Source organism: Rhinoderma darwinii, chromosome 1, assembly GCF_050947455.1.
Source record: "Rhinoderma darwinii isolate aRhiDar2 chromosome 1, aRhiDar2.hap1, whole genome shotgun sequence".
NCBI classification, from domain to species: Eukaryota; Metazoa; Chordata; class Amphibia; order Anura; family Rhinodermatidae; genus Rhinoderma; species Rhinoderma darwinii.
In genome coordinates, this window is record NC_134687.1 from 219222714 (window position 1) to 219249078 (window position 26365).

The 26365-nt window shown below is 40.2% G+C and overlaps 1 protein-coding gene across 7 annotated transcripts in view; it reads left to right on the forward strand.

Moving 5' to 3' along the window:
- SEPTIN11 (septin 11) overlaps nt 1-26365 on the forward strand; it is a 124825-nt gene that overhangs the window by 73122 nt on the left and 25338 nt on the right. For all 7 annotated transcript variants that reach the window (XM_075861657.1, XM_075861694.1, XM_075861665.1 and 4 more), the window contains exons 4-8: nt 4021-4207; nt 10150-10311; nt 13495-13591; nt 16782-16950; nt 25010-25142. In XM_075861657.1, coding sequence (XP_075717772.1) covers nt 4021-4207; nt 10150-10311; nt 13495-13591; nt 16782-16950; nt 25010-25142 — 748 coding nt within the window. The remainder of the gene's footprint in view (nt 1-4020; nt 4208-10149; nt 10312-13494; nt 13592-16781; nt 16951-25009; nt 25143-26365) is intronic.

A 26365-nucleotide genomic window follows, 5' to 3' on the forward strand; every position in this document is an offset into this window, starting at 1 on the left:
AATAGAGCCAGTCACCGTGCCCCATATAGCTAGCCACATTACCTCATAGTATGGGTAGTAACCACCAGAGACACAACACACACAGTTTTGATAGAGTTTCGGCTCAGTTTCTTGAGCCAAAGCCAAAAGTGGATATAAAAGGAATGAAAGGCATAAAGAAAAGCCTGATGCATCTCCTTTTCTTCTTTTACGCTGTTGCCAGCTATTCTCCCCAAAACAGTGCTATACCTATTTCAACTTGTGTGCCAGCCGCAAACTATTGCTTGTGCTGTGTGTTGGAAGTAATCAGGAAAGTTAAAGATTTGCCCATAGTCACCAGTGAAGTTGCTGCTTTAATTTTCCTAATGGTTTTATAAAAATGAGAGCTGGAAGTTAGCAACTCCCCCACTTTTACTTGCCTCTTTTTATTAAAATTACTGCCAAGATTTTCCCATGTGGAGCAATGGAACAACATTTGAATACGATAGGAATAATTTTCCATTCGGAAACTGTTTGGATTGAGGCGATATATCGATACATATATGGATTGGTTGGGACTACAGAGCCACATTTTGTCTTGGCTATGTCAAAGTAAAATTTTGTGGGGGAAAAAAGTTTACTTTGTTGGGTTCACATATTGGTTATTTGTTGCAGAATTTTGCTTGTTGAATCCGCATTAAAATGCCGAAACGATGTACAATACAAGTGGGATTTTAACAAACCTCATTCACAAACAATTTAAAAGATTTGCGGATTTTCAAATGCAATCAGTAAAATCTGCAGCCAAGTCTGCATGTAACACTTGTGCATCTCGTTGCAGGTTTTCAGGCCAGTTCCACCACATATGTATTACGCTGTGTGTGAATTTAGGCATAGGGAAGCATTGATGCGGTAGTCATGTAATTTTCTTTTAGGATGCGGGGGGAGGGGGGGTGGACCAGTGCAGACCATAAGTCGCCATGCAGCCACAGCCCTAAGTGTTCTGATTTTGAAGTTGGGTAGTTAACGACGTAAGTGGAGAATCCATGTCTACCATTAGATCTAATGGTTGGTTCAAACAGAACGTCTTTCTAGTGTTCTTACTGGTAATGTAACCTACATCCCAAGCTTACACATCAGATTTTAATGAACAAAAAGATTACATGACACTATTTAAAGATTCATGATTTCCAGGCCTTTTATCACTGCTGTTTCAATGTATGGGCAAAATGATCACTTGAGGCCACATCAATCAAAAGCTGTTCTTTCACTGTGCACTCCCATGGGTTCGCCTGTTGAAATGTAGTCCATAAGGAAGTCTGGACAGGAAGAGATGAATATTTCAGAGCTCTGCAGCATGACAGTGGCTTTTTTTTTGGGTGTTAAATTTGGCTCTGGCAATCATTCTATTAGAAAACATCGTTCTACTAGGTATGGAAACGGCTGAATGGTATGGTAAATTCAAATTAGTGAAGCTGAATCTACACAATTTATCAAACCATCAACAAACTATTTTGCGTCCTTGAAAAATTGTTTCAAGGATCTAAACGTCCTTGTATATTTTAATTCACATACCACATCAAGGCTTATGTAAATATATACAAACCTTGTTAGAATGTTGCTGGAGTCTGATCGCCACTTGGGGTCAGGAATGACTTTTTTGTTTTAGGACAAATTGGCCTTATGATCAATGGGTTATGAGGGTTTGTTTGCCTTCCTCTGGATTGATAGGGGTAAACCGAATTCTAAGATTTACCTTTTCTTTCATAGATTTCCCCTACCCTGTTTGTACTTGGTAGACATATTTTTTTCAACCATACGAACTATGTAACTTTTAAGTAGACATTGGCTTTGTGTACTATGTGCTTCATTTTCCTAAAGAGTGTTCTTTTTTTAACCTCCATTATGATACGTAACCCATAAAATTTGTGTTGTAGAAAACCCCAATATTTTTGCGGTGTAAATGTTAACAATTGATGAGGTTAAGGGGGATTATCAGAGTTTACGAAAAATATAGAACCTATATGTGTCTGAATGGTCACCAGATGGTGCCATTATTGCTCAGGAGTAGACATTTTTCATCATGTAGCCCAGCTCTGTGCAGCATTGTTTTTTTTACATTTTGCTAGGGCTTGCTATGGGCAGGATTACCAGTGGTAAGAACTGCAGTTTGCATGATTCTTTTCCAATCTCATAGATATTGCCTCTAATTACAGCTGCCTACATGCACCTCTATGACAAGGTGTAATGTAGAACTGTAATTACTCACAGCTCTGCTACTGATACTGCGCGATCTGCTGCCCAGCATGTGAAACAGGAATTTTCCAGAGACGAGAAGGGAGGGGGAATAGCAGGGAGCAGTGAGGATAAGAGGCATGCAATGTGTGACATATTCTACTTCAGGCAGTGAGAAGGGAGATAACCACATGTTTAGTGTATTTTCCATACAAGCAGGAAATAAATACCAGTAGCATGGTCATGTGACTGCACGTCCAACTGGCTTAAAGAGGCATTTCAGCTACAGACAGTACATTAGTGATACATCATGCTGCAGTTAAATCATTTGTAAACCATTTTTAAGGATTGGAAAATCCTAATGGATAGTTAACCCAAGTCCGATTTGCTGCAGAAAACTCTGCAGCAAATCCGACCCAACTTTGTGGGAATTCCGGACGAAGGCCCCATCAAATCCTATTTTGATATACTGCTGTGGAGAAGAAGAGGGGATAAAAAAAAAACACCATACTGACCTCCACTGGCGCTCCCATATTGCCAGAGGAGGAGAGTGTTTGTTTTTTATAAAGTGGAAAAATTATTTGTTTTGTGTTCTTTTCTATTGACTTTTGCTGCGGAAATACAGGTTTTCCGCAGCACAAAATGCAACGTTTGCCAGTTTGAGTGGGGAAAATCTTCAATAAATGCACAGTTATTCCCAAGCATAAATTGATATGCTGCAGATTTAAAGGTTAATTACTGCATGGAAATTTTCCACAGCTTGTATATGAGATTTGTTAAATCATATCCACTTTGCTGCTACTGTAATATGCTGCCTATATACTGCCCGTAAATCCAGATGGAAAATCTGCAGCAATTACAATTGTGTGAACATGCCCTAGAGGGAATGTTTCTTTATGAGAAATTAATTTAATAAAATATTGTGTATTTTTGCTTAGTATGACTAGTGTGGATTACTTCTTCTTCTGAACAGCTGTATAGCTGATGTAGTATTATATTCCATTTCCTTTTATTGGCATATGGAATTATGCTGGCGCTAGTGTGGAGACACTTTTTCCTACAGTGTACTATACTTTCTATATAGCAGAGATTACTATACATTTGAAATTATATTGGGGAAAAATTAAATGTACACTTAAAAAGTAGGTAATACAAGTCTGTTATAGTCAGTAGAGTACCTGCTTCAGCCAATGGTAAGTGCTGGTGGGAGACACTTTTCCTAATTGAGACAGGTACTGGACTTGTGTATTTCATCTTTTACCCAAATAGAGAGCTTGTGCAAATATATGGTATATGTGTTTTTTACAACATTACTCAGATTTCTTCTCATTAGGGAAAAATAAACTTGGTCTTGCTTCCCAGGAAGCATTTAATGAGTTTCCTCAATTATGTAACTATCATAGAAATTCAATAGAAGACTGTTTACAGCAGTGCTGAGTAATTTCCAACATTTGTCAGCCAAAGAACGGCAAATTGGACAACGCCCCTAAAACAAGGCTCCTTATAAGTGGGGTTAAGAGACCTACCCTCAATCACATGGCATGGGTTTGTTTTGTGAAATGATCTCTTCTGTAGCATACTAGTCATACTTAAACCATTCTTGGGTAATGCGATGGCCATAAAAGATGTTCCTTTTTTAAGCTGACCATATATTCGGTAAAAGTCAGATTTTTGCATCTATCAATTTGAGGTTTTGACTCATGTTGTCTTTGATATTCTGTAATATTTCTCTATTTCTCATAGTTTCATTTGTTTTTGCTTTAATCTGAATAACATCAGGAAGGAAAACACAATGAATTAAATGTTCTGTAATGCGTTTCATTTCAGCTACCGGCCCATTGTGGAGTACATTGATGCACAGTTTGAGGCCTTCCTACAAGAAGAACTGAAAATCAAACGATCGTTTTTCAACTACCATGACACAAGGATTCATGCCTGCCTATACTTCATTGCCCCCACCGGCCATTCATTAAAATCTCTGGATCTGGTCACAATGAAGAAGCTTGATAGTAAGGTACTAACCTAGGAATAGCCGCCTCTAAATTATGCTCAACTGCCATATAATGTGGCAGAAAACGCTAGCAACACAAAAACGAGACATGTGACTATGTGGAAACAAAAGTAGCATATAGAAAAATGCTACATAATAGTGGTGGTTTTAGTGATGAAAATATTTCTTTTATATATATATATATATATCTCTCCATGCCTTTTATTTCATGATTCACTAATGCGTAAATTTAGTTAATACCGAAATTTTACTCCTCACAATGGTCCCGGCAGCACTGTAGAACTGCATGTAGACTCAAAGTGCAACTACATTTTTAAAAAACTTTTGACATGTCAGAAGTTTTGATTTGTGGGGGTCAGAGCACTGAGACTGCCACCGATCGCTGAAACACAGCGGCAAAGAAAGCCTATCAGAAACTAAGTGACACAGCGCTCACCCGAGTGCTTCTGCAGCTTTGTTTTAGCAATCGGTGGGGGTCTCCGTGCTCAGACACCCACCGATCAAAAATTCTGACATATGTCACTGTGACATATGTCACCCATTTAATGATATTCCACAGTTTAAAGGGTAACTAAACTTTTAAAAAACGTTTTATATGTCACAGTGACATATGTCACAGTGACATATGTCACTGTGACATATAAAACGTTTTTTAAAAGTTTAGTTACCCTTTAAACTGTGGAATATCATTAAATGGGTTTTCTTACAATATGAGTGATGGCATACGGCTAGAATATGTCATCACTTACTGATTGGTGGAAATCAGACTGTTGTGACCCCTACAATCCTTAGAATGAAGGGGCAGCTAAGCACTGTGGCTCCTTCAGTGTTTTTCTCCACAGTGTTAGTCTTGGCCACACTCTATGCAGGAAGATAGAACACAGCTCTATTAACTTGGGAGCGACACAGTGCAGGAGAAAAGCCAATGGGATACTGGTTCTACAGGGTGGGCCATTTATATGGATACACCTAAATAAAATGGGAATGGTTGGTGATATTAATTTCCTGTTTGTGGCACATTAGTATATGGGAGGGGGGAAACTTTTCAAGCTGGGTGTTGACCATGGCGGCCGTTTTGAAGTTGGCCATTTTGTATCCAACTTTAGTTTTTTCAATGGGAAGAGGGTCCTGTGACACTCAAACTTATCGAGAATTTCACAAGAAAAACAATGGTGTGCTTGGTTTTAACGTTACTTTATTCTTTCATGAGTTATTTACAAGTTTCTGACCACTTATAAAATGTGTTCAAAGTGCTGCCCATTGTGTTGGATTGTCAATGCAACCCTCTTCTCCCACTCTTCACACACTGATAGCAACACCGCAGAAGAAATGCTAGCACAGGCTTCCAGTATCCGTAGTTTCAGTTGCTGCACATCTCGTATCTTCACAGCATAGACAATTGCCTTCAGATGACCCCAAAGATAAAAGTCTAAGGGGGTCAGATCGGGAGACCTATGGGGCCATTCAACTGGCCCACGACGACCAATCCACTTTCCAGGAAACTGTTCATCTAGGAATGCTCGGACCTGACACCCATAATGTGGTGGTGCACCATCTTGCTTGAAAAACTCAGGGAGCGTGCCAGCTTCAGTGCATAAAGAGGGAAACACATCATCATGTAGAAATTTCAGATATCCCGTGGCCTTGAGGTTTCCATTGATGAAGAATGGCCCCACTATCTTTGTACCCCATATACCACACCATACCATCAATTTTTGTGTTCCAACAGTCTTGGAGGGATCTATCCAATGTGGGTTAGTGTCAGACCGATAGCGGTGGTTTTGTTTGTTAACTTCACCATTCACATAAAAGTTTGCCTCATCACTGAACAAAATGTTCTGTGTAAACTGAGGGTCCTGTTCCAATTTTTGTTTTGCCCATTCTGCAAATTCAGTGCGCCGATCTGGGTCATCCTCGTTGAGATGCTGCAGCAGCTTGGGTTTGTAAGGGTGCCATTTGTGAGTAGCTAATATCCGCCTAAGGGATGTTCGACTGATGCCACTCTCCAGTGAAATGCGGCGAGTGCTACGCTGTGGGCTCTTGCTGAATGAAGCTAGGACAGCCACTGATGTTTCTTCATTAGTGACAGTTTTCATGCATCCACATTTGGGCAAATCCAACACTGAACCAGTTTCACGAAACTTGGCAAGCAGTTTGCAAACTGTAGCATGGGAGATGGGTGGTCTCGTAGGGTGTCTTGCATTGAAATCTGCTGCAATGACCCGGGTACTGCGTTCACCAGACATCAACACAATTTCTATCCGCTCTTCACGTGTTAACCTCTGCGACATGTCAATGGCTGTAAACAAAGAGAAGCTTGTAAATAACTCATGAAAGAATAAAGTAACGTTAAAACCAAGCACACCATTGTTTTTCTTGTGAAATTCTCGATGAGTTTGATGTGTCACATGACCCTCTTCCCATTGAAAAAACTAAAGTTGGATACAAAATGGCCGACTTCAAAATGGCCGCCATGGTCAACACCCAGCTTGAAAAGTTTCCCCCCTCCCATATACTAATGTGCCACAAACAGGAAGTTAATATCACCAACCATTCCCATTTTATTTAGGTGTATCCATATAAATGGCCCACCCTGTAGAGGTCGGACCCCACCTATCATAATGTTATGGCATATCCTAGCAATATACCATAGTATTCCTTAATGGGAATATCCTTTCAAAGGATTTAAGAGCCGAGTTTTCTATTGAAATATTTCACATAGTATTTTTAACCCATTCCTGCTCTAGGACGTACTATTAGGTCACGCTGAGCACATTGTTCGAGCTCCGTGAAGTCTTGTAGTAAATACAGCGCCATTTTCCCCCGGTGCGTTCATGAACTGTGATAACTGCTTTTTCCAACATCAGGCTATCACAACTCAATGTGCAGGGACCGATCGAAATGGTACTGCCTCGGCGATCGCCGCTTTTGGTTAGTCAGTGGCTACTGACCAATAGTTGCCATCGCCGGCATCATTTCCTGCCACTGACATCAGATCCTGCCGCACCTGCCCTGAATTTCTCTGTTGGCTTTAGTGAGTCATTCAGAGCGCTTGTGTGGAGAAAGTTGCTGTGGAAAAATTAAAAGATTCTAATATAAGACCTTTTTTCCTCCATCCACTTCCCACTCCTGTCCTCCTTGTGTTCACTTCTTAGTTTTCAGGGCCACATTTATTTGTCCCAGGGGTCTATTTTTCTTCCTTTATAATATATAAAAAATAAAAAAGAATGGTCAGAAATGTTTGTTATTCCTTGTGAAAATTTTACATTTTGTACAAATACGACATTATTGAAAAATTTCTTTTTAATTCACAGCCCAATTCAAATTAATTCCGTGAAAAAAACTGTGAGGTCAAAATGGTCACAACACCCATAAATGAATTCCTTGAGGGGTGTCGTTTCCAAAAAGGGGGCACTTCTGGTGGGTTTCCATTGCTCTGGTGCTCTGCAAATGCGACATGGCACCCGAAAACCAATACTGCAAAATCTGTTTTAGTTCCTAAAATATATTCTAATAAAAAAAGAGGCCCCAAAATCCTCTAGGTGTGCCTTTGGTTCTGAAGAATGTGTTTTAGTCCACTAGCACACTAGGGCCACATGTGGGACATTTCTAAAAACTTCAGAATCTTGGCAATAAATATTTAGTTGGTTTTCTCTGGTAAAACCTTCTGTGTTACAGAATTTTTTTAATTAAAATTGAATTTCAGCAAGAAAAATGAAATTTGCAAATTTCATCTCCACTTTGCTTTAATTCCTGTGACACGTCTAAAGGGTTAAGAAACTTTCTAAATGCGGTTTTGAATACTTTGAGGGGTCCAGTTTTTTAAATTAGGTGTTTTTTGGGGGGTTTCTAATATATAGGCCCCTCAAAGCCACTTCAGAAATTATGAGAAATTGCTGTTGTAAGCCTTGTAACGTCCTAGAAAAATAAAAGAATGTTAAAAAAAACGATGCCAACATAAAGTAGACATATGGGAAATGTTAATTATTAACTATTTTGTGTGGTATTACTATCTGTCTTACAAACAGATACATTTAAAGTCCGAAAAATTAAAATTTTTCTACATTTTCTCTAAATAGTTATATTTTTCACAAATACTGAATATATCGCCAAATTTTACCAGTAACAAAAAGTACATTGCGTCACGAGAAAACAGTCTCAGAATCACTTGGATTAATAAAGGCATTCCAAAGTTATTATCACATAAGTGACAGATTTGAAAAATGGGCTGTGAGCCTTAAGGCCCAAACTAGGCTACGTCATTAAGGGGTTAAAGTTTTATATGGCACGGTTTGTCAGGGGGAAAAAACATGTCTGTGAGGCTGGAATGGTCTTCTGTAGCATGTTTTGCGTTAGGTACAATATAGAGATAAATCGCTTCATCTTCTACACAAGCATTCTTCTCTGCTACTTCAGTACTATGTGTTCTAGCCTACTTCTTGATTTTCAGAAAAAGGGTAATGGGATGCATGATATTTAAGATTATGCAAAGCCAGGTCTAGAAGTATATTTTGCTTGTATGGAAAATTCCCCTTTTGAGAATGCCAGAAAGCATCTTATTGCAGGAAACGTTTATCCGACATGGGTTTGTTATTTTTAGACTGATGACACTACGTAAAACTTTTTTCTGTTGAGGGAGACTGAGAACATTGGACTTGTTTCCTGCTTTGTTCTATGAATGAGGCACCACATTTCCTGTCCGAATTCTTGTACTTGCTGAGCCTAAAAAGGAACAATCTGTCACCCAAATTTATACTATACTACCAAAAAGTTCTGTCCTTTAATACTTTAAAGAGAAAATCCAGTCCGAATGCTCTTCTCACAGACTTCCATCGATTTGATCTTCTCACATATAACTACAATATATCAGAAGATAAAATTGACTGGATTTCCTCCTTTCTTAAAAGATATTTATCAAACAGAACTACCGTGTAGATTATTATGATGCTTCATGCTAGAGCAGGAGGTCGTATATATTCTGCCCTGTGCAGAGCTGGTAGTAGTTGTGTGGCAGACCTGCACCATTACCATACTGGAAAACAACGGCACAAAACGTTATTACGTGGTAATTCAAGTCGTCTTTTTTTCTTTTGCTGTACTTTTTGGGTAGCTTTTTTTAAGGAATAATTTCAAGGAAGTGTCCCATACAAGTTTTCTCATGTCAATGAAGGGGAGGAACCACCAAATAGAGGACGTGCTGTAGTTTAAAGAAAAAAATCAGCATACCCTAAACATTGTTTTTTGGTTTTTTTTTGCCCTGTGATCAGAGATCCTGTTCACAAAAGTAACTTCTGGCAGGGGCAGTTTTATGTTTCATCCACATATTTTCAAAAACAGTAGCCGATTCTAGCAGAGGAATGGTTTGGTTTACTTAACTTTGCTGGGAGTGATTCCTGGTTTTTTTCGGAATGGAATGTTAACAGAAAATGCAGCAATAGATTTGTTACATTATGTAATCATAGAAGAAGCAATTGAATGTATAGAATTCCTTGAAGCAGTCAATTCTGTCCTTGCCAATTTGATAAACAGACGTGAGACATGAGATTTTTATTAATATTTAGCAACAATTTCTGTTCTATGGTGACTAGCAGACTCGTGAAAATGACTTGGATAGGTTGGATTTCAAATCTCTCAAGATACGCAGTGCCTGGCGGTTGATTATCTATTTTCGTACCGTGAAAGTTACATGCATATTCAGCTGCTCCAAATGGGCGTGTTTATGGTGTCAGGGAATTAGCTGTCGGTCAACAGTTATCATATCTCTATGGCCAGATTTAGAGAGACCTAGGTGTCTAAGGAAATTTACCAGATTATGTCAAGCCTGCCTCACACTGCTTTTTCCAGGAATTGTTTAAACCAAAATATCAAATTTGATCCCAGTTACTTGGTAACTTCATCCTTGCCATAGTTGAGTTTGCTAAAAAAAAAATATTTTTGAATTTTAGGTGAACATCATCCCTATTATTGCAAAAGCAGACACCATTGCCAAAAATGAGTTGCACAAATTCAAGAGCAAAATTATGAGCGAGCTGGTCAGCAATGGAGTTCAGATCTACCAGTTTCCTACCGATGAAGAGACTGTTGCAGAGATTAATACGACGATGAGCGTAAGTTACAGTTTTATGTTTATGGTGTTGACTTCAGACGCCTTGTAGGTTGTATATTGACTCATAGCTTTGTTTTAGTCGTCCTGCTGTCTAGAAGTAAGATTACATTTTGCTCTTATGGTAGTCATATTTTCACCGCAAATGTAAAGGCTAACTTTACCTTTGAACACCTTCCCACACATCACGACAACCTAGGACTTGGCGATTATGACCTAAATCAAAATCATGATTAATTGAACATGTAAACTCAATGACGATATATGAACGATTATTTAGACCATGCCCTTTTTACATGCCATGCCTCCTTTTTGCATACCACGCCATTGAATTCATGTATATCCCCTGAGCCTGCTGTATACAATATACCCCCTGACACTGCCCCCCAGGCAGTATAATGCCCCAATAGCTGCCCCCGCACAATATAATGCCCCATATCTGCCCCCACACAGTCTAAGGCCTCATGCACACGAACGTAAAAATGCCCGTAATTACGGCACGTTTTTACGGGCCCATGGACTTCTATTGGCCACGGGTACCTCCCCGTATTCTTACGGGAAGGTGCCCGTGCCGTTGAAAAATATAGAACATGTCCTATTTCAGGCCGTAATTACGGCAAGGGCAGGCCCATAGAAGTCTATGGGGCTCCCGTAATTACGGGTGACTACATGTGTGCACCTGTAATTACGGGAGTGTTGCTAGGCGACGTCAGGGGATAGTCACTGTCCAGGGTGCTGAAAGAGTTAAACTATCGTCAGTAACTCTTTCAGCACCCAGGACTACCGATCACAATATAGATCAACCTGTAGAAAAGAAAAAAAAAAGACGTTCATACTTACCCAGAACTCCCTTCTTCTTCTTCCTCCAGTCCGGCCCCCTGGGATGACTTTTCAGCCCATGTGACCGCTGCAGCCAATCACAGGCTGCAACGGTCTCATGTACTGCCGCGTCATCCAGGGAGGTCGGGCTGGATGTCGAAAGAGGGACGCGTCACCAAGACAACGGCTGGGTAAGTATGAATTTCTTTTACTTTTACTGCGGAAAGGGCTGCCCCTTCTCTCTATTCTGCACTGATAGAGAGAAGGGGCTGCCGATTACTGCAGTGCAATTTTGCAGCGAAAACGTGCACGTAAATACGGGTGAAATACTGGTGACACCGGACCCGTATTTACGGGCACGGGTCCGTAAATACTGGTGCAATACGGGTCGTATACGTGTGACCAAAGACCCGTATTTACGCCAGTATTTACGGGAGGAAAGAAATACGTTCGTGTGCATGAGGCCTAATGCCCCCATAGTGCCTAATAAAAAAAAATACTCACCTAACCCCATTTTAATGGTGACGGATACGGTGCCAATTGTTTCCGTTTGTCTCCGTTGTGCAAGGGTTCCGTCGTTTTGACGGCATCAATGGCATAGTCGACTACGCTATTGATTCCGTCAAAACGACGGAACCCTTGCACAGCGGAGACAAACGGAAACCATTGGCAACGGATTCATCACCATTGAAATAAATGGTGATGGAAATGGAAACCTATGGTTTCCGTTTGTGCCAGTCAGGGCTCCGTCCCGACGGAAAGCACTGTCTGAACAGAGCCCTGACGCAGATGTGAACGAAGCCTTACACTGCAGATTTTGTAATCTTTGATATGTCGTTAAATGAATACCTTGGTGGTGATTTTGTTAAAGTGGTTTTCCAGTCCCCAAAAGTTGATGGCCGATTTTCAGAATAAGCCATGAATATCTGATCGCTGGAGGTTCTACTCCGGGCATCCCCACCGATCAGCTGTTTTGAGGAGGAAGCAGCGCTCGTAAAATTGGCCTTGTCAGGAAGGGGGTAAAGCTTCTGGTTAAGTGGTTAACAATAGTTTTTAGTTTATCACCCTTCCATATCCTTCTCTAAAAATAAAAAACTGGTACTGTAAAATGATTTTCAGTGTACCAGGGTGATAAAACCCAGTATTTTTGTTTTAGATGAACCTTTTGACAAATTTTATATCTTCTTAAAGTAAAGATTAAAAGGATTCAGAAGGGGAAGCCTGTAGAATGTCTTGGGTCACTTGGAAGCTATTAGAAATTGTTTTAAGGTGGATACATATAAGTGTATGTGGCACAGTTTTGGCCTAACATTTTACCACTTGCAGTGTTATTAGTATATGCAGAGAAAAAAAGCTTTTAAGACCAATATAATTATTTCCTGGGGACTTTTACTTTATGTGCAGGGTCAGAGGTGCAAACCAACAGAAATAAACCAAAAGGTCATTTAGCAATCAGCACAACCCTGGAAGCAGTTCTCATGGGCATTGTATTCTTAGTGATCGTATGATTTATAGTCTGACCTCCAAATGTAATTTTTTTTTTGGTGCCTGGATTTCAATAATTCCAGTTAGTTTTTTATTTATTTTTTAAAGCAGTCTTTCGTGAACTGAACCCCTTACACCCCTCCCCACTCATTCTGCACTTTTTTATTAGAGTGATGACATCACCACAATTTCTTACCATGTCTCTACCACTGTTATATACGCCATCAAAACACATTTTCGAATCTATTAGCCAGAGCAGGGAGCTGCTGCAAAGAGCAACTCCTGTTCTGGAGGACCCGACATGTCCATGCTTTATGATTTCACTGGGAACTGTGTAATACGTCCCCAGTGGTGGTGCTGCAGGAAATTTGAACACTTGCTGCCAGGGTCCCAATTACAGCTTATTGTTTGGGATCCATCTAACTAAAAGCTATTGTCCAAAGTAGAAAACTCATTTAATGATACAGCTTTCTAATCTATTTTGTATTTTAATTTGTTCTCATTTTCGAGATCCTTGCTTGCTGTTAGCGAATGGAAACATTATTATTTTTTATTTTTTTTAAACCGCGTTTGATCAAATACTTCTAACAACTAAGGGTTTGCTACAATTTTTACATTCTACACAATAGTCTATGACCTAAACCCAATATCCACACAAATCTGTTCTCTTCTGAGGGTTTTATACAATTTCTCAGCACAGCTAAGAACTATCAGCCAGGCTGTTTATTTGCTGAGAACCTCAGCTGTGGGACATAAATTTGGATCTCGATGATAGAATTTACATATTTCAGTGGAATTTATCTCATGTTACTGTTCCAACATTATATATTTACATATATTGATATGTTTATGAACATAAAATTATTATTTTATGTTATTTTAGGTACACCTTCCATTTGCAGTTGTTGGAAGTACGGAAGAAGTGAAAATTGGCAACAAGATGGCTAAAGCAAGGCAGTATCCATGGGGTATAGTCCAGGGTAGGTTTCTAAGAAAATATAAGATCACTTAATGACTTATTAGTAAAATATAACTCTTACTTCATCAATATAAAAAAAATTCTGAGAAAACACACATGGTGCTGTGCCCGCAATCAACATAAACATACATGGCAGTTGTGTGGCAGCCCCTAGCAACCACAAGATAATAGGCCAATATAAGGGTGTCATTTTAAGGAAATCATATAGGTGGATGGTGGGGAAATAACAGGGCTCGGGAAGTACAAAAACTATCACATGCCCCTACACAGTTGTCTCTAGGCAGGGCGGGCCTTAGGATATATGGCGCCCCGTGCAAAATTATCTTTCGGCGCCCCACCACCATCATAAAAAAAATGCCCATAAAAAAGTATAATAGTATTATAATATATATTCTAACCCCTTCAAGGACACAGTATTTTGTCCCCTAATTTTGCACACACAATATTATGCCCCCTGTAGGGCCCCTACACAGTATAATGTCCGCTTAGTGGCCTCCACACAGTATAATGCCTCCCTCCCCTGGCTGCCACACACAGCCCCTCTCTTGTTGATAGTGCCCCCCTGTAGATTGTGCCATACAGCCTCCCTGTAGACCGTGCCATAATCCCCCACCTCTCTGTAGACCGTGCAATGATCCCCCACCTCCCCCATGTAAACCGTGCCACACAGCCCCCATCTCCCCCTTGTAGACAGTGCCCCCCCAAACCAAAAAATGTTTACTCACCTAGGCCCCGTTCCCACGATGAACGGAGCTGCTCCACAACGCCGGTAGCCTTGCGTAGGCCGGCGTGGTCCTGTAGCCTAGTAGAGTTTCAAAAACCTTTTCGGACTCGAGGCACCCCTGGAAAAAAAATCAGCCCCCCACTCACAGTAAAATCACCATCAGTCCCCCACTTACAGTAAAATGACCATCAGCCTCTCACTCACAGTAAAATGAACATCAGCCCCCGCCTCACGGTAAAATGACAGCCCCCAATAAAGTGACGATCAGCCCCCCCAGTAAAATGACCATTAGCCCGCCACTCACAGTAAAATGACCATCAACCTGCCACTCACTGTAAAATGACCATCAGCCCCCCACTCACAGTAAAATGGCCATCAGCCCGCCTCTCTCACTAAAATGACCATCGGCCCGCCACTCACAGATGCCCCCTTGTAGGTAGTGCCACACAGCCCCCTTGTAGGTAGTGCCACACAGCCCCCTTGTAGGTAGTGCCACACAGCCCCCTTGTAGGTAGTGCCACACAGCCCCCTTGTAGGTAGTGCCACACAGCCCCCTTGTAGGTAGTGCCACACAGCCCCCTTGTAGGTAGTGCCACACAGCCCCCTTGTAGGTAGTGCCACACAGCCCCCTTGTAGGTAGTGCCACACAGCCCCCTTGTAGGTAGTGCCACACACTCCCCTTGTAGGTAGTGCCACACAGCCCCCTTGTCCCTAGGCTAGGCAGAGTAATCCCCCGCAAAAGGGGCACCCCTGCTGGAACCCGTCCCCGGAAACCCTAATACATCATAGTCCAATAAGCTAACGCAGGGGAACTCTCCACCCATGACGTGCATTAATTCAATTTAATCGGAGTGTGCAAATATGTACACAGGACCAACGTACATTCCAGAAAGATCTTTCAAAATATCTTGGCATAATTACCTACTTGATGCAAAATTACATATATTGTACATTAGAATCTGTATGAATGCAACAAAAGTCTCCAAACAATCTGAGTCGATAATATTTGATAAATAAATAATACATTCAAAATCAACATGTAGCATACACCGTGTAACCACACAATGTGTAACGTCTTGACGCATTTGCCACTCACAAGTTCTTGAGGGGATAATAAACTGGCTACACAAAAAACATACATATACATATACATGCACAGCTGTCAATCTCACTGCCGTACCACAGATATTTCAGGATGCAGAAATCAAAGACTCTAAATAAGGCTCAGTGGTTGAAACAATTCACAGGTCCAAATGAAACAACTGACGTATTTGACACTGTGGTCGGCATAACTTAAAAAGCATATATGGCCTAATATAGTGAAATCATCGATCGGGGGATGGGGGAGCCTGATGTCTTCATCCAAAGCTCAACTGTGTCTTCTATACCAGGTGTCTGCTTGCGGAGGTAGATTACAAATTGGGACACTGGTACTGGCGGCACATTTGCACAAACAGAAGGAACAAAGTGTGTGAATGAGCAGCCTCTATCATTGGCATCACCTACATTACATCCTTCCACTGGAATCCCTGAAGCTCCGTACTAGCACAGCTTGTCAGGAAAACCCCTAGTATGCATGGGCGAATGAATGGTGGGAAATTTCCTATGTTCATGAGTGAACCTTGATAATGGATTTCCCTGTGTTATATATTCTAGCAGCAGATCGGGATACCTTATTAACAGCAAAGGTTTACATACTGTATAGGGTAGTAGGGTCTTTCTGTTGACTGCACCTCATCATCCACAACATTATTCTGCTGTGATATTCACACATTATGTACTATGATGTGCACACCTAATAACCCTTTATGTGCTGTAATGTATAGATACTCAACCAAAAAGCATAAGTTGTAGGACAGTTTAAAAATATTAAGCGCTAGTTTCTCGAACTATAATGCACCCAAAAATAATCATATACTGTAGTAGCAGTACTAAATGATTGTCAATAGTAAGATGTCAGTACAACAAGTATACAGAGTTGCCCACCTGGGGACGATGCACATACCCCGTATACCCACAGATACAAAAAAATAATATATGGGGGCACCAAAAGTGTCATCAGACACAATGAGCCATGGCAGCGGTGTATAGTCATTTATTTTGCGTAGCCACTTTGTTGTTTTTTGACGAACTTGAGACAGAAACGGGTTGGGACATTACACCGTGTGTAATCTATTTTTTATTATTTTGTATTATTTTTTTTTGCTATTATATGTTATTAACTCGGATTGTTTGCATATATACAGATTCTAATGCACAATATATGTAACTTTGCATCAAGTAGGTTATTGTGCCTAGATATTTTTAAAGATCTTCTCTGGGAAATACACTACTTGGCTGATTCCAGGGTGCATGTATATGACGAAGTCGAGACTGAACGTTATGTTTGGCCAGCATTAGTGGCGTGCTCTATATTGATGGCATTGCATAAAGGGGATGGTCACAGAACTTTTCTCTTGTCATTCAGTTGAGAACGAGAACCACTGTGACTTTGTGAAACTGAGAGAAATGTTAATAAGAGTGAACATGGAGGATCTAAGAGAGCAAACTCATGCTCGCCATTATGAACTGTACAGGCGCTGCAAACTGGAAGAAATGGGATTTAAAGACACAGACCCAGACAGCAAACCCTTCAGGTAAATAAAAATACTTTTTTTCAATATGAACTGCATAGCGCTCGTTCACACTAGCAGCTCAGACTCTGGAACAAATCACATTTATGTTTGCCTGCTCTCTTCTGTTCCTGGTTTCTTTAAAGGGTTTCTGCTACAGATCGACCTCTTTAACCTCTTCACGCGCTGCGCCGCAACTGTACGTCCTGGTGGGGGGCTTGCTTCCCACACAAGGACGTACAGTTGCGGAGCGGTTCCCGGCGCACACTTTCTTAACGGACAGTGTCCGGGAACAGTGAGGTCAGCTGACACTCCAGTCTTGCCGGTCAGTGAACTATCGCCACTGATTTCGGCAATTCACCCCATAAACGCAGCGACAGATTGCCATCGCCGCATTTAAGGGGTTTGAAGCACATCGGCAGCCCCCACTAAGTGATTGTGGGGGCTGCCGATGCTTGTCGTGGCAATCAGAGGCCAGACAATGGCCTCTGGGTTGCCATGTACGGAAGCCTAGGAGGAGCAGCCGGAGGCTGGTCCTCCTAGGCTTCCTGTCAGTGTGACTGTCACGTCACAAGGACAGTTAGAATACATTGCACTTCGTAGGTAGTGTAATGTCCTCTGGCAGCGATCAAAGCTGCAAGTCTCGTAGTCCCCTAGTGGGACAAGTAAAAAAAAAAGTTAGAAAAATGTTTGAAAAAAAAGTGTAAAAATAAAAGTTATAAGTGACATAAACAAAAAATGCTTTTTTTCCTATAAAGACTTTTATTATAGGAAAAAAATGAACACAAAAGTACACATATTTGGTATCACCGCGTTCGTAACGACCCAAACTATAAAACTATAATGTTATTTTTCCCGCACAATGAACATCCCAAAAAAATCAATAAAAAACTACACCAGAATCGCTATTTTTTGGTCTCCGCCCTTCCCAAAAAACAGAATAAAAAAATGATCAAAAAGTCGCATGTACCCGAAAATAGTGCTAATAAAAACAACAACCAGTTCCGCAAAAAACAAGCCCTTACACAGCCTTTTTGACTAAAACATAAAAATGTTATGGCTCTCAGAATATGGTGACGCAGAAAATAAATTATTTTATAAAAAAGTGATTTTATTGCGCAAACGCTGCAAAACATAAAGAAACCTATATACATATGGTATCGCCGTAATCGTACCGACCCGCAGAATAAAATATAATGGTCATTTATAGTGCACGGTGAACGCCGCAAAAAATAAACTAAAAAACATTGTCAGAATTGCTTGTTGTTGGTTTCCCGGCTTGGAAAAAAAATGTAATAAAAAGTGATCAAAAAATCACATGTACCCCAAAATAGTACCAATGAAAACTACATATTGTCCCGCAACAAATAAGCCCTCACACGGCTCCGGTGGTGAAAAAATAAAGAAGTTCTGGCTCTCAGAATATGGCGATGCAAAATGTGCAGAGTGTTCCAAAAGCGGATAAGATCGGGCGCCATTTATCAGTGCAACACTGGCCACACATCTATGAAATATTATTTATTTACCGCATTATTATACCCTCTTATTATACCCTGATGTACCCCGCACAGCTTACATATGCCCCCACATTATGAACTGAAACACCAGTAAAACGCTAAACAGAGCTACTACCAAGCAAAATCTGCGCTCCAAAAGCAAAATGGCGCTCCCTCCCTTCTGAGCCCTGCAGCGTGCCCAAACAGCAGTTTGCGCCCACATATATGGCATCGCCATACCCGGGAGAACCCGCTTAACTTTTTATGAGGTATTTGTCTTCAATGGCACAACATATTATGCACTAAAATGGCATATCGGTGGAAAATTGCAATATTCACTTTGAACCATCCGCTGTGCATTAACCCCTTTGCGCACTATGACTTAATAGCACGTCATGGTACGGGGATGATGTATGGAGCGGGCTCACGTGCTGCGAGTGTCAGCTGTGTATTACAGCTGACACCCGGTACTAACGGACAGGAACAGCGATCATGCAGTTACAGAAGCCTGTAAAAACAACAATATACTGCAAACATTAGTATTGCAGTATATTGTACCAGCGATCCAATGATCGCTGGTTCAAGTCCCCTAAGGGGACTAATAAAATGTGTAGAAGAATTAGTTATTAGTAGTGAGAAAAAAATACTAAAGTAAAAAAAAAAAAAAACTTTTTCGATTTTTCTTCTAAAGTAATGTAAAAGAAATTAAACAAAATTGGTATCGCTACGTCCAGAAAAGGCAGAAAAATTACAATATACCATTATTTAACTCGCACGGTGAACACCGTAAAAAACTTAAATAATTAAAACTGCCAAAATCGCTGTTTTTTTTTTTTTGTCACCTTCGCTCTCAAAAAAAAATGTAATAAAACTTTTTGATCACTTTTTATGTACCATAAAATGGTATCAATGAAAACTACAGCTCGTCCCGCAAAAAATAAGACCTCCCACCGCTCAATCAACCGAAAAATAAAAACGTTACGGCTCACAGAATGTGGTGAAACAAAACAATTTTTATTTTAACAAATAGATTTTTCTTTGTAAAAGTAGTATAAAATAAAAAAAACTATTAATTTGGTATCACCGTAATTGTATTGAGCCGCAGAATAAAGTAAAGTTTTCGTTTTTACCGCACGGCGAAAGCTGTAAAAACGAAACCCCCAAAAAATGGAATCAGATTTTTTTTCCAATTTCAGCCCAGTACATTTTATGGTACTTCAAATTGTGTCAATAGAAACTACAGCTCCTTCCGCAAGAAATAAGCCCTCACACCACTCTACTGACGGAAAAAGAAAAAAGTTATGGCTCTTGGAAGGCGGGGAGTGAAAAACGAAAATAATTAGCAAACACTAAGGAGATGGACCCTAATAGTTGGTGGGCACATTAGAAGTCAATACAAAAGAATGCCTGCCGGCAACAAAAGCCCTGTTTTCCAACTATCAATAGTTTAAAATAACAAAATTTTATTATGCAATTATAGCAAAGGATAGACTACATAGAAATTAAAAAGTTCAAGTCCGTAGCTGACAATGATCAGCATAATGCAATGTATAACGACTCTATTGTTGTGGGGATACCGAGTGTTAGCGGCTGCAGGACGCTGCACTCAAGTCCACAGTTAAATTCTAAAGAGTCAGCAGGAACATGTATTAAAATTTCAGGAAAAGCCCCCTCGACATGTTTCGCTACAGATGTAGCGTCTTCAGGGGTATCGGGGCTAGTGACGGCGCGCCGCGGATTTCCAATAACTAAATACAAAAGGAATTGGCTGCACGTGTCCCCTCAATTAAGTCTAGACCAATGGAAAGCAGGATAGAGGGCCAAGCCTCCACCCTACTGATAGTCAGTACAGCGACTTTAATTTAAAAGATTAACATTGCTCTCACTGTCATCGAGCAATCGCGCTAGGCTCTACTGACTTCTATGCCCACTGTGTTGCGCATGCGCCTATGTTCACCTTCTTTTTGACCGCAATGATTTAATTCTGTTTCTCCCGTATTTTCTACTGCGCATGCGCTCCTATGCGAGCTCTCATTGGCGGTTCGTGCAGCACCTACTATTCGCTGTACTGACTGTCTATCAGTAGGGTGGAGGCTTGGCCCTCTATCCTGCTTTCGATTGGTCTAGACTTAATTGAGGGGCACATGCAGCCAATTCCTTTTGTATTTAGTTATGGGAAATCCGCGGCGTGCCGTCACTAGCCCCGATACCCCTGAAGACTCTACATCTGTAGCGAAACATGACGGGGGGGGGGGGGTTTTCCTGACATTTTAATACATGTTCCTGCTGACTCTTTAGAATTTAACTGTGGACTTGAGTGCAGCGTCCTGCAGCCGCTAACACTCGGTATCCCCACAACAATAGAGTCGTTATACATTGCATTATGCTGATCATTGTCAGCTACGGACGACTTGAACTTTATAATTTCTATGTAGTCTGTCCTTTGCTATAATTGCATAATAAAATTTTGTTATTTTAAACTATTGATAGTTGGAAAACAGGGCTTTTTTTGCCGGCAGGCATTCTTTTGTATTAAAAACTAAAATATGAAAGCAAAAAATGAATCAGTCCTGAAAGGGTTAATTAATTTCTAATGACAAAAAAAATGTATGACCACATGTGGGGTATTTCCGTACTCGGGAGAATTTTTTTTACAAAAATTGTTTTTTTTTATCTCCTTTTATCCCTTGTGAAAATGAGAAAATTCAACATTTTAGTGGAAAAACTTGTGATATTCATTTTCGCGGCCTAATTCTAATAAATTCTGCAAAAAACCTGTGTGGTCAAAATGCTAACTAAACCCCTAGATAAATTCCTTGAGAGGTGTAGTTTCCAAAATGGGGTCACTTTTGGGGGGTTCCCCTGTTTTGGTCCCTCCAGGGCGTTCCAAACGTGACACGGCACCGAAAACCAATCCAGCAAAATCTGTGCTCCAAAATCCAAATGGCGCTCCTTTCCTTCTGAGCCCTGCTGTGGGGCCAATCAGCAGTTTATTACCACATATGGGATATTGCCGTAATCGGGAGACATTGCTTTACAGATGTTGGGGTACATTTTCTTCGTTATTCCTTGTAAATATTAAAAATTTTCATTTTTACAGACAAATTCCAATATATTTAGCGAAAAACCTGTTGTCAAAATGCTAACTATACTCCTAGATAAATTCCTTGAGAGGTGTAGTTTCCAAAATGGGGTAACTTTTGGGGTTTTTCCACTGTTTTAGCACCACAGGACCTCTTCAAACCTGACATCGTGCCTAAAATATATTCTAAAAAAAAAAGAGGCCCAAAATCCTCTAGGTGCTCCTTTGCTTCTGAGGCCAGTGATTCAGTCCATTAGCGCACTAGGGCCACATGTGGAATATTTCTAAAAACTGCAGAATCTGGGCAATAAAATACTGCATTGCATTTCTCGGGTAAAACCTTCTGTGTTACAAAAAAAATGTATTAGCAATGAATTTCGGCAAAAAAAAAAAAAATGTGTAAATTTCACCTCTACATTGCTTTAATTCCTGTGAAACGCCTAACGGGCCAAAACACTTTGTGAATGCTGATTCGAATACCTTGAGGGGTGCAGTTTTCAAAATGGGGTGATTTATGGGAATTTTCAAATATATAAGGCCCTCAAAACCACTTCAGAACTGAACTGGTCCGTGAAAAAATGGCCTTTTGAAATTTTCTTTAAAATATGAGAAATTGCAGCTAAAGTTCGAAGCCTTGTAACATCCTAGAAAAATAAAAGGAAGTTCAAAAAATTATGCAAACATAAAGTAGACATATGGGAAATGTTAACTAGTAACCATTTTGTGTGGTATTACGATCTGTTTTACAAGCAGATACGTTTCAATTTAGAAAAATGCTAATTTTTGCAAATTTTCTCAATTTTGGTGTTTTTCAGAATTAAATACAGAATTTATCGACCAAATTTTTTCACTCGCATAAAGTACAACATGTCACGAGAAAACATTCTCAGAATCATTTTGATAGGTCAAAGCATTCCCAAATTATTACCACATAAAGTAACACATGTCAGATTTTGAAAAAATCGGCTGTGTCCTGAAGGCCAAAACAGGCTGGGTCCTGAAGGGGTTAAGGTAAAACTAATAGAGCGGATGCATATGCAGATAACACATACTGCTTCTCACTGAACATTTTTGCTAAGCAGAAGCACCGTTTGGGTTAATGGGCGTCCTATAGACTTGTTCAATGCACACCATACTTCTAACAATTATTTGAGTAAGAACATCACCCAAACGTGAGCGGAGAGGCCGCACACCCCCAGAAATAAAAAAAAATAATATATATATATATTTATACAATATATATTTGTAATCTTTTAGCATTTGTGAGAAAATTTGTATAGTGACAGTGGAATAATGGCTGTTCCCCTGGTAGAACAATCCTATAGAATCTGAAATAGCAGTGTGCGCCGTGAGGTTTGCTGAGCAATGTCCACAGTTGATTTAGCCTACTTTTGCCGCTCTAGACCTAAGAAATCCCCCATTATCTCACATTAGCAATCTTTCCTAAGTGAAATCACATACTTGTAATACAATTCTGTCAGCTGAGCTTGTGGCAAACCAGATGATTTGCTTCTCCACTTACATAAACAGCAGATTATACGTTGTTTTACCGCAGCAGTATTCCAATACGTCTTTCAGGCATTTAAGGAATTTCTGACTGACTTCCTGCATGCCTGAGGCCCCATCTGTCCATATTAGGCTTGGAAGGAGATCTAGGCCCCGCTCAGATTCTAGTAGTAGTGTGTGAATGTGTACGCAGAATTTTGAAGGAAATGTCCGCCTGTGATATACATCAATGTAGTATTGCAAAATAATGCACGGACGAGGGGGGATATTGCCTTTTCTCCGGTGCTGTGAGAGTCCACTATTCTGTGCATTTTGGGATTTCTCTGACTACATTCATAAACTAAGGAAACCTAAGAGTTGATCAAAACTTATTTATACCATGCAATGCTTAGTCAAAATTGCCTTCCATAATAATCAATCACTAAGTTTTATTTTAAATAATCTAGAAGAATGTTTACAGTGAAGGTAAATGCTCTCTAATTTTGGATGCAGATCAAGTTTAAAATAGAAAACAGGTTCATAATGTACACCTCTGGTTAACCCCTTATCTGTTGTAGTACCCTCCACTTCTAGCGAGCTGTTAGCAGAATACATTCATAGTGTATATTGGATTTCCCCTGTATGTAAAGATAACTATATACTAGTGTTCCATCTCACTCCTCTTACTTCAAAGTCTAGGATATCCTGTTCCACAATTGTGGGAAAGTAATACGGGTCACGCTCCGTGTTCATTGATCTCCTCCTGATTGCTGCTTGCTAAGACGACACCATGTAAACACCGCCATGTTCCCTGAGACCAGCGCTCTGTGTTTATTATGAGAATTTTAAGACTTCAGGAGCTTCCCTCAGGGCCTCAAGGAACACTCTAGGCAAAACTCATACAATGGTCTCATTTATCAAAACTGTTTGACAACACAACTGGTCTTGCTGTTTATAGCAACCAATCACAGTACAGCTTTCATTTTTCCAGGCCTGTTTAACAAATGAAAGCTGAACTCTAATTGGTTGCTATGGGCAAGAAGGGCAATTTTTCTATCAGGCAGTTTTGATAAATGAGGCCCACTGTTATTTCCAGGGCATGTTTTGAAAGTCAGTGTATCAATTCTATCTTCAAATCCCTGATGCACTGTCTCTTTAGGGCCTGACTTATCAGTTTTGCCTGGAGTGTTCCTTTAAGTTTTGATTAAAGGGGTTATCGGACGCTAAAAAAAACAAGTTCAGTGGTGTGAAAATTTAAAATAAAGCAACTTACTAAAATACTCTGTAAGCTGTTATGCGTCGTCACAGCCTGGTGTAGAAGGGAACGTCCCCCCTCTCCCTGTTGGAATGTGATTAGTAACGACTATGAAGGGGCTAGCAGGAACTTTTTTTGCATTAGTTAGCCTTGGGAAGCTGAAAGAATTGGTTTGCATGTGTTTTCGTGTCTATATTTTTTTGGGGGATAAACCCCTTTAAATAGAGAAATATGATGTTCTAGTTTGGGCTGTGTTCACATCTGCGTTCCGGGTTCCGTTGTTCTGAGCAGAACAACGAGAATACTGGAAGTGCTGGATCCGTCCCATGATGACGGAAGCCAATGGTATGCAACAGAACTCATTGACTTTAATGGGTACTGTTGGGTTTTCGTCATGGTTTCTGTCATGCTGCATTATTTTGTCCGACGGAAACAACAGAATCTGTGACGGAGGCCCTTAACAAAGCCTCCGATGGCCAATATTGTTGGTGGTTGTAGAATTAATAGTCTGCAAGTTGTAGATGAACTCTATGGCACCCAGTAAAGATATACAGGAGCCTCGCTAATGTATATTACTTACGGCAAATTTGTACATTTCCTGCAGCCCAGCAAAATTGTCATTGAACCTCCTTTAACTTGTAATGGACGGATAATGAATCTTTTTCTGGTCATTCAAAGTCTAAAACTTAAAAAGGATGTCGCTTTGTTTTACCACCCATAAGGAACAATAGATTGTTAAATTCTTTACAACTTTTATGTTACCAGCCTTCAGGAAACATATGAAGCAAAGAGGAATGAGTTCCTTGGAGAACTACAGAAGAAGGAGGAGGAAATGAGACAAATGTTTGTCATGAGGGTGAAAGAAAAGGAAGCTGAGCTGAAAGAAGCTGAGAAAGAGGTAAGGGCAAATCAGATGATTTACAATTATCCATGTAAATAGTCTAAGTATTTTTTATTATTTTGTTTCTTCTTTAGTCGTTCATCACTGTTAACCCCTTCCCTCCTCAGCCATTTTTCGGATTTTCACTTTTGCTTTTTCCTCCCCACTCTCCAAAAGCTATCATTTTTTTATTTTTCTGTCTATATAGCCATATGAGGGCTTGTTTATTGCGGGACAAGTTGTAGTTTTTCATGGCACCATTTATTGTACCGCATAAGCTGAAAATATTTGTGGGATGAAATGGCCAAAAAACAGGGATTACACCATTTTTTTGGGGGCTTTGTTTTTACAGCGTCCATCAGGCAGTAAGAACTACATATTCACCTTCTTCTACAGGTTGATACGATTACGGTGATACCAAATTTATATGTTTTGCTTTGTTTTACCACTTTTAAGAAAATAAAACTATTTGCTAAATTAAAAAATTATTTTGTGTCGCCATATTCTGAGAGCCATACATTTATTTATTTTTCCATCAGTTTAGCAATGTGAGGGCTTAAATTTTGCGGGGCAAGCTGTCGTTTTCACCGATACCATTTTGGAGTATATGCGACTTTCTGATCACATTTTATTACATTTTTTTGGAGCGATAAGGTGACCTAAAAAAGGAAATTAGCGTGTTTTATATATATTTTTCTTTACGTCTATATTGTAATAGTTCAGACTTTTACGGACGCGGCAATACCAGTTATGTTAACGTTTATTTTTTTTAACATTGATTTAGGGAAAAAATGTGAAAACGTTTTTTTTTTTTTAACTTTCTTTTTTTTGGAACAAAAAAAAACTTTAACTGTTTTTGACTTTTTTTATTAGTCCCCCTAGGGGACCTGAAGCAGCGATCGTTGGTTTGCTTGCATGTTGTTCTGCAATACTAATGTATTGCAGTATATCGTGATTATGACAGTCCTTTGAAGCCCTGCCGGAGGCCGAGCTTCAAAGGAGTACAAAGATGGCAGACCTGGGGGCCTTTGTTAGGCCCCCAGGCTGCCATAGCAGCCGATCATTCCGCTGGGGGGGCGCGATGGCTTGTTTGAGGGGGCGTCCCCCTGAATCTAACACTTTAAATGCCGCGGTCGCGATTGATCGCAGCATTTAAGGTGTTAAACGGGCGTTATCAAATTGAACTTTGATTCCGCCCGTTGCAGTGAGGTGTTGACTGTGTAACACTTGTCACATACAGT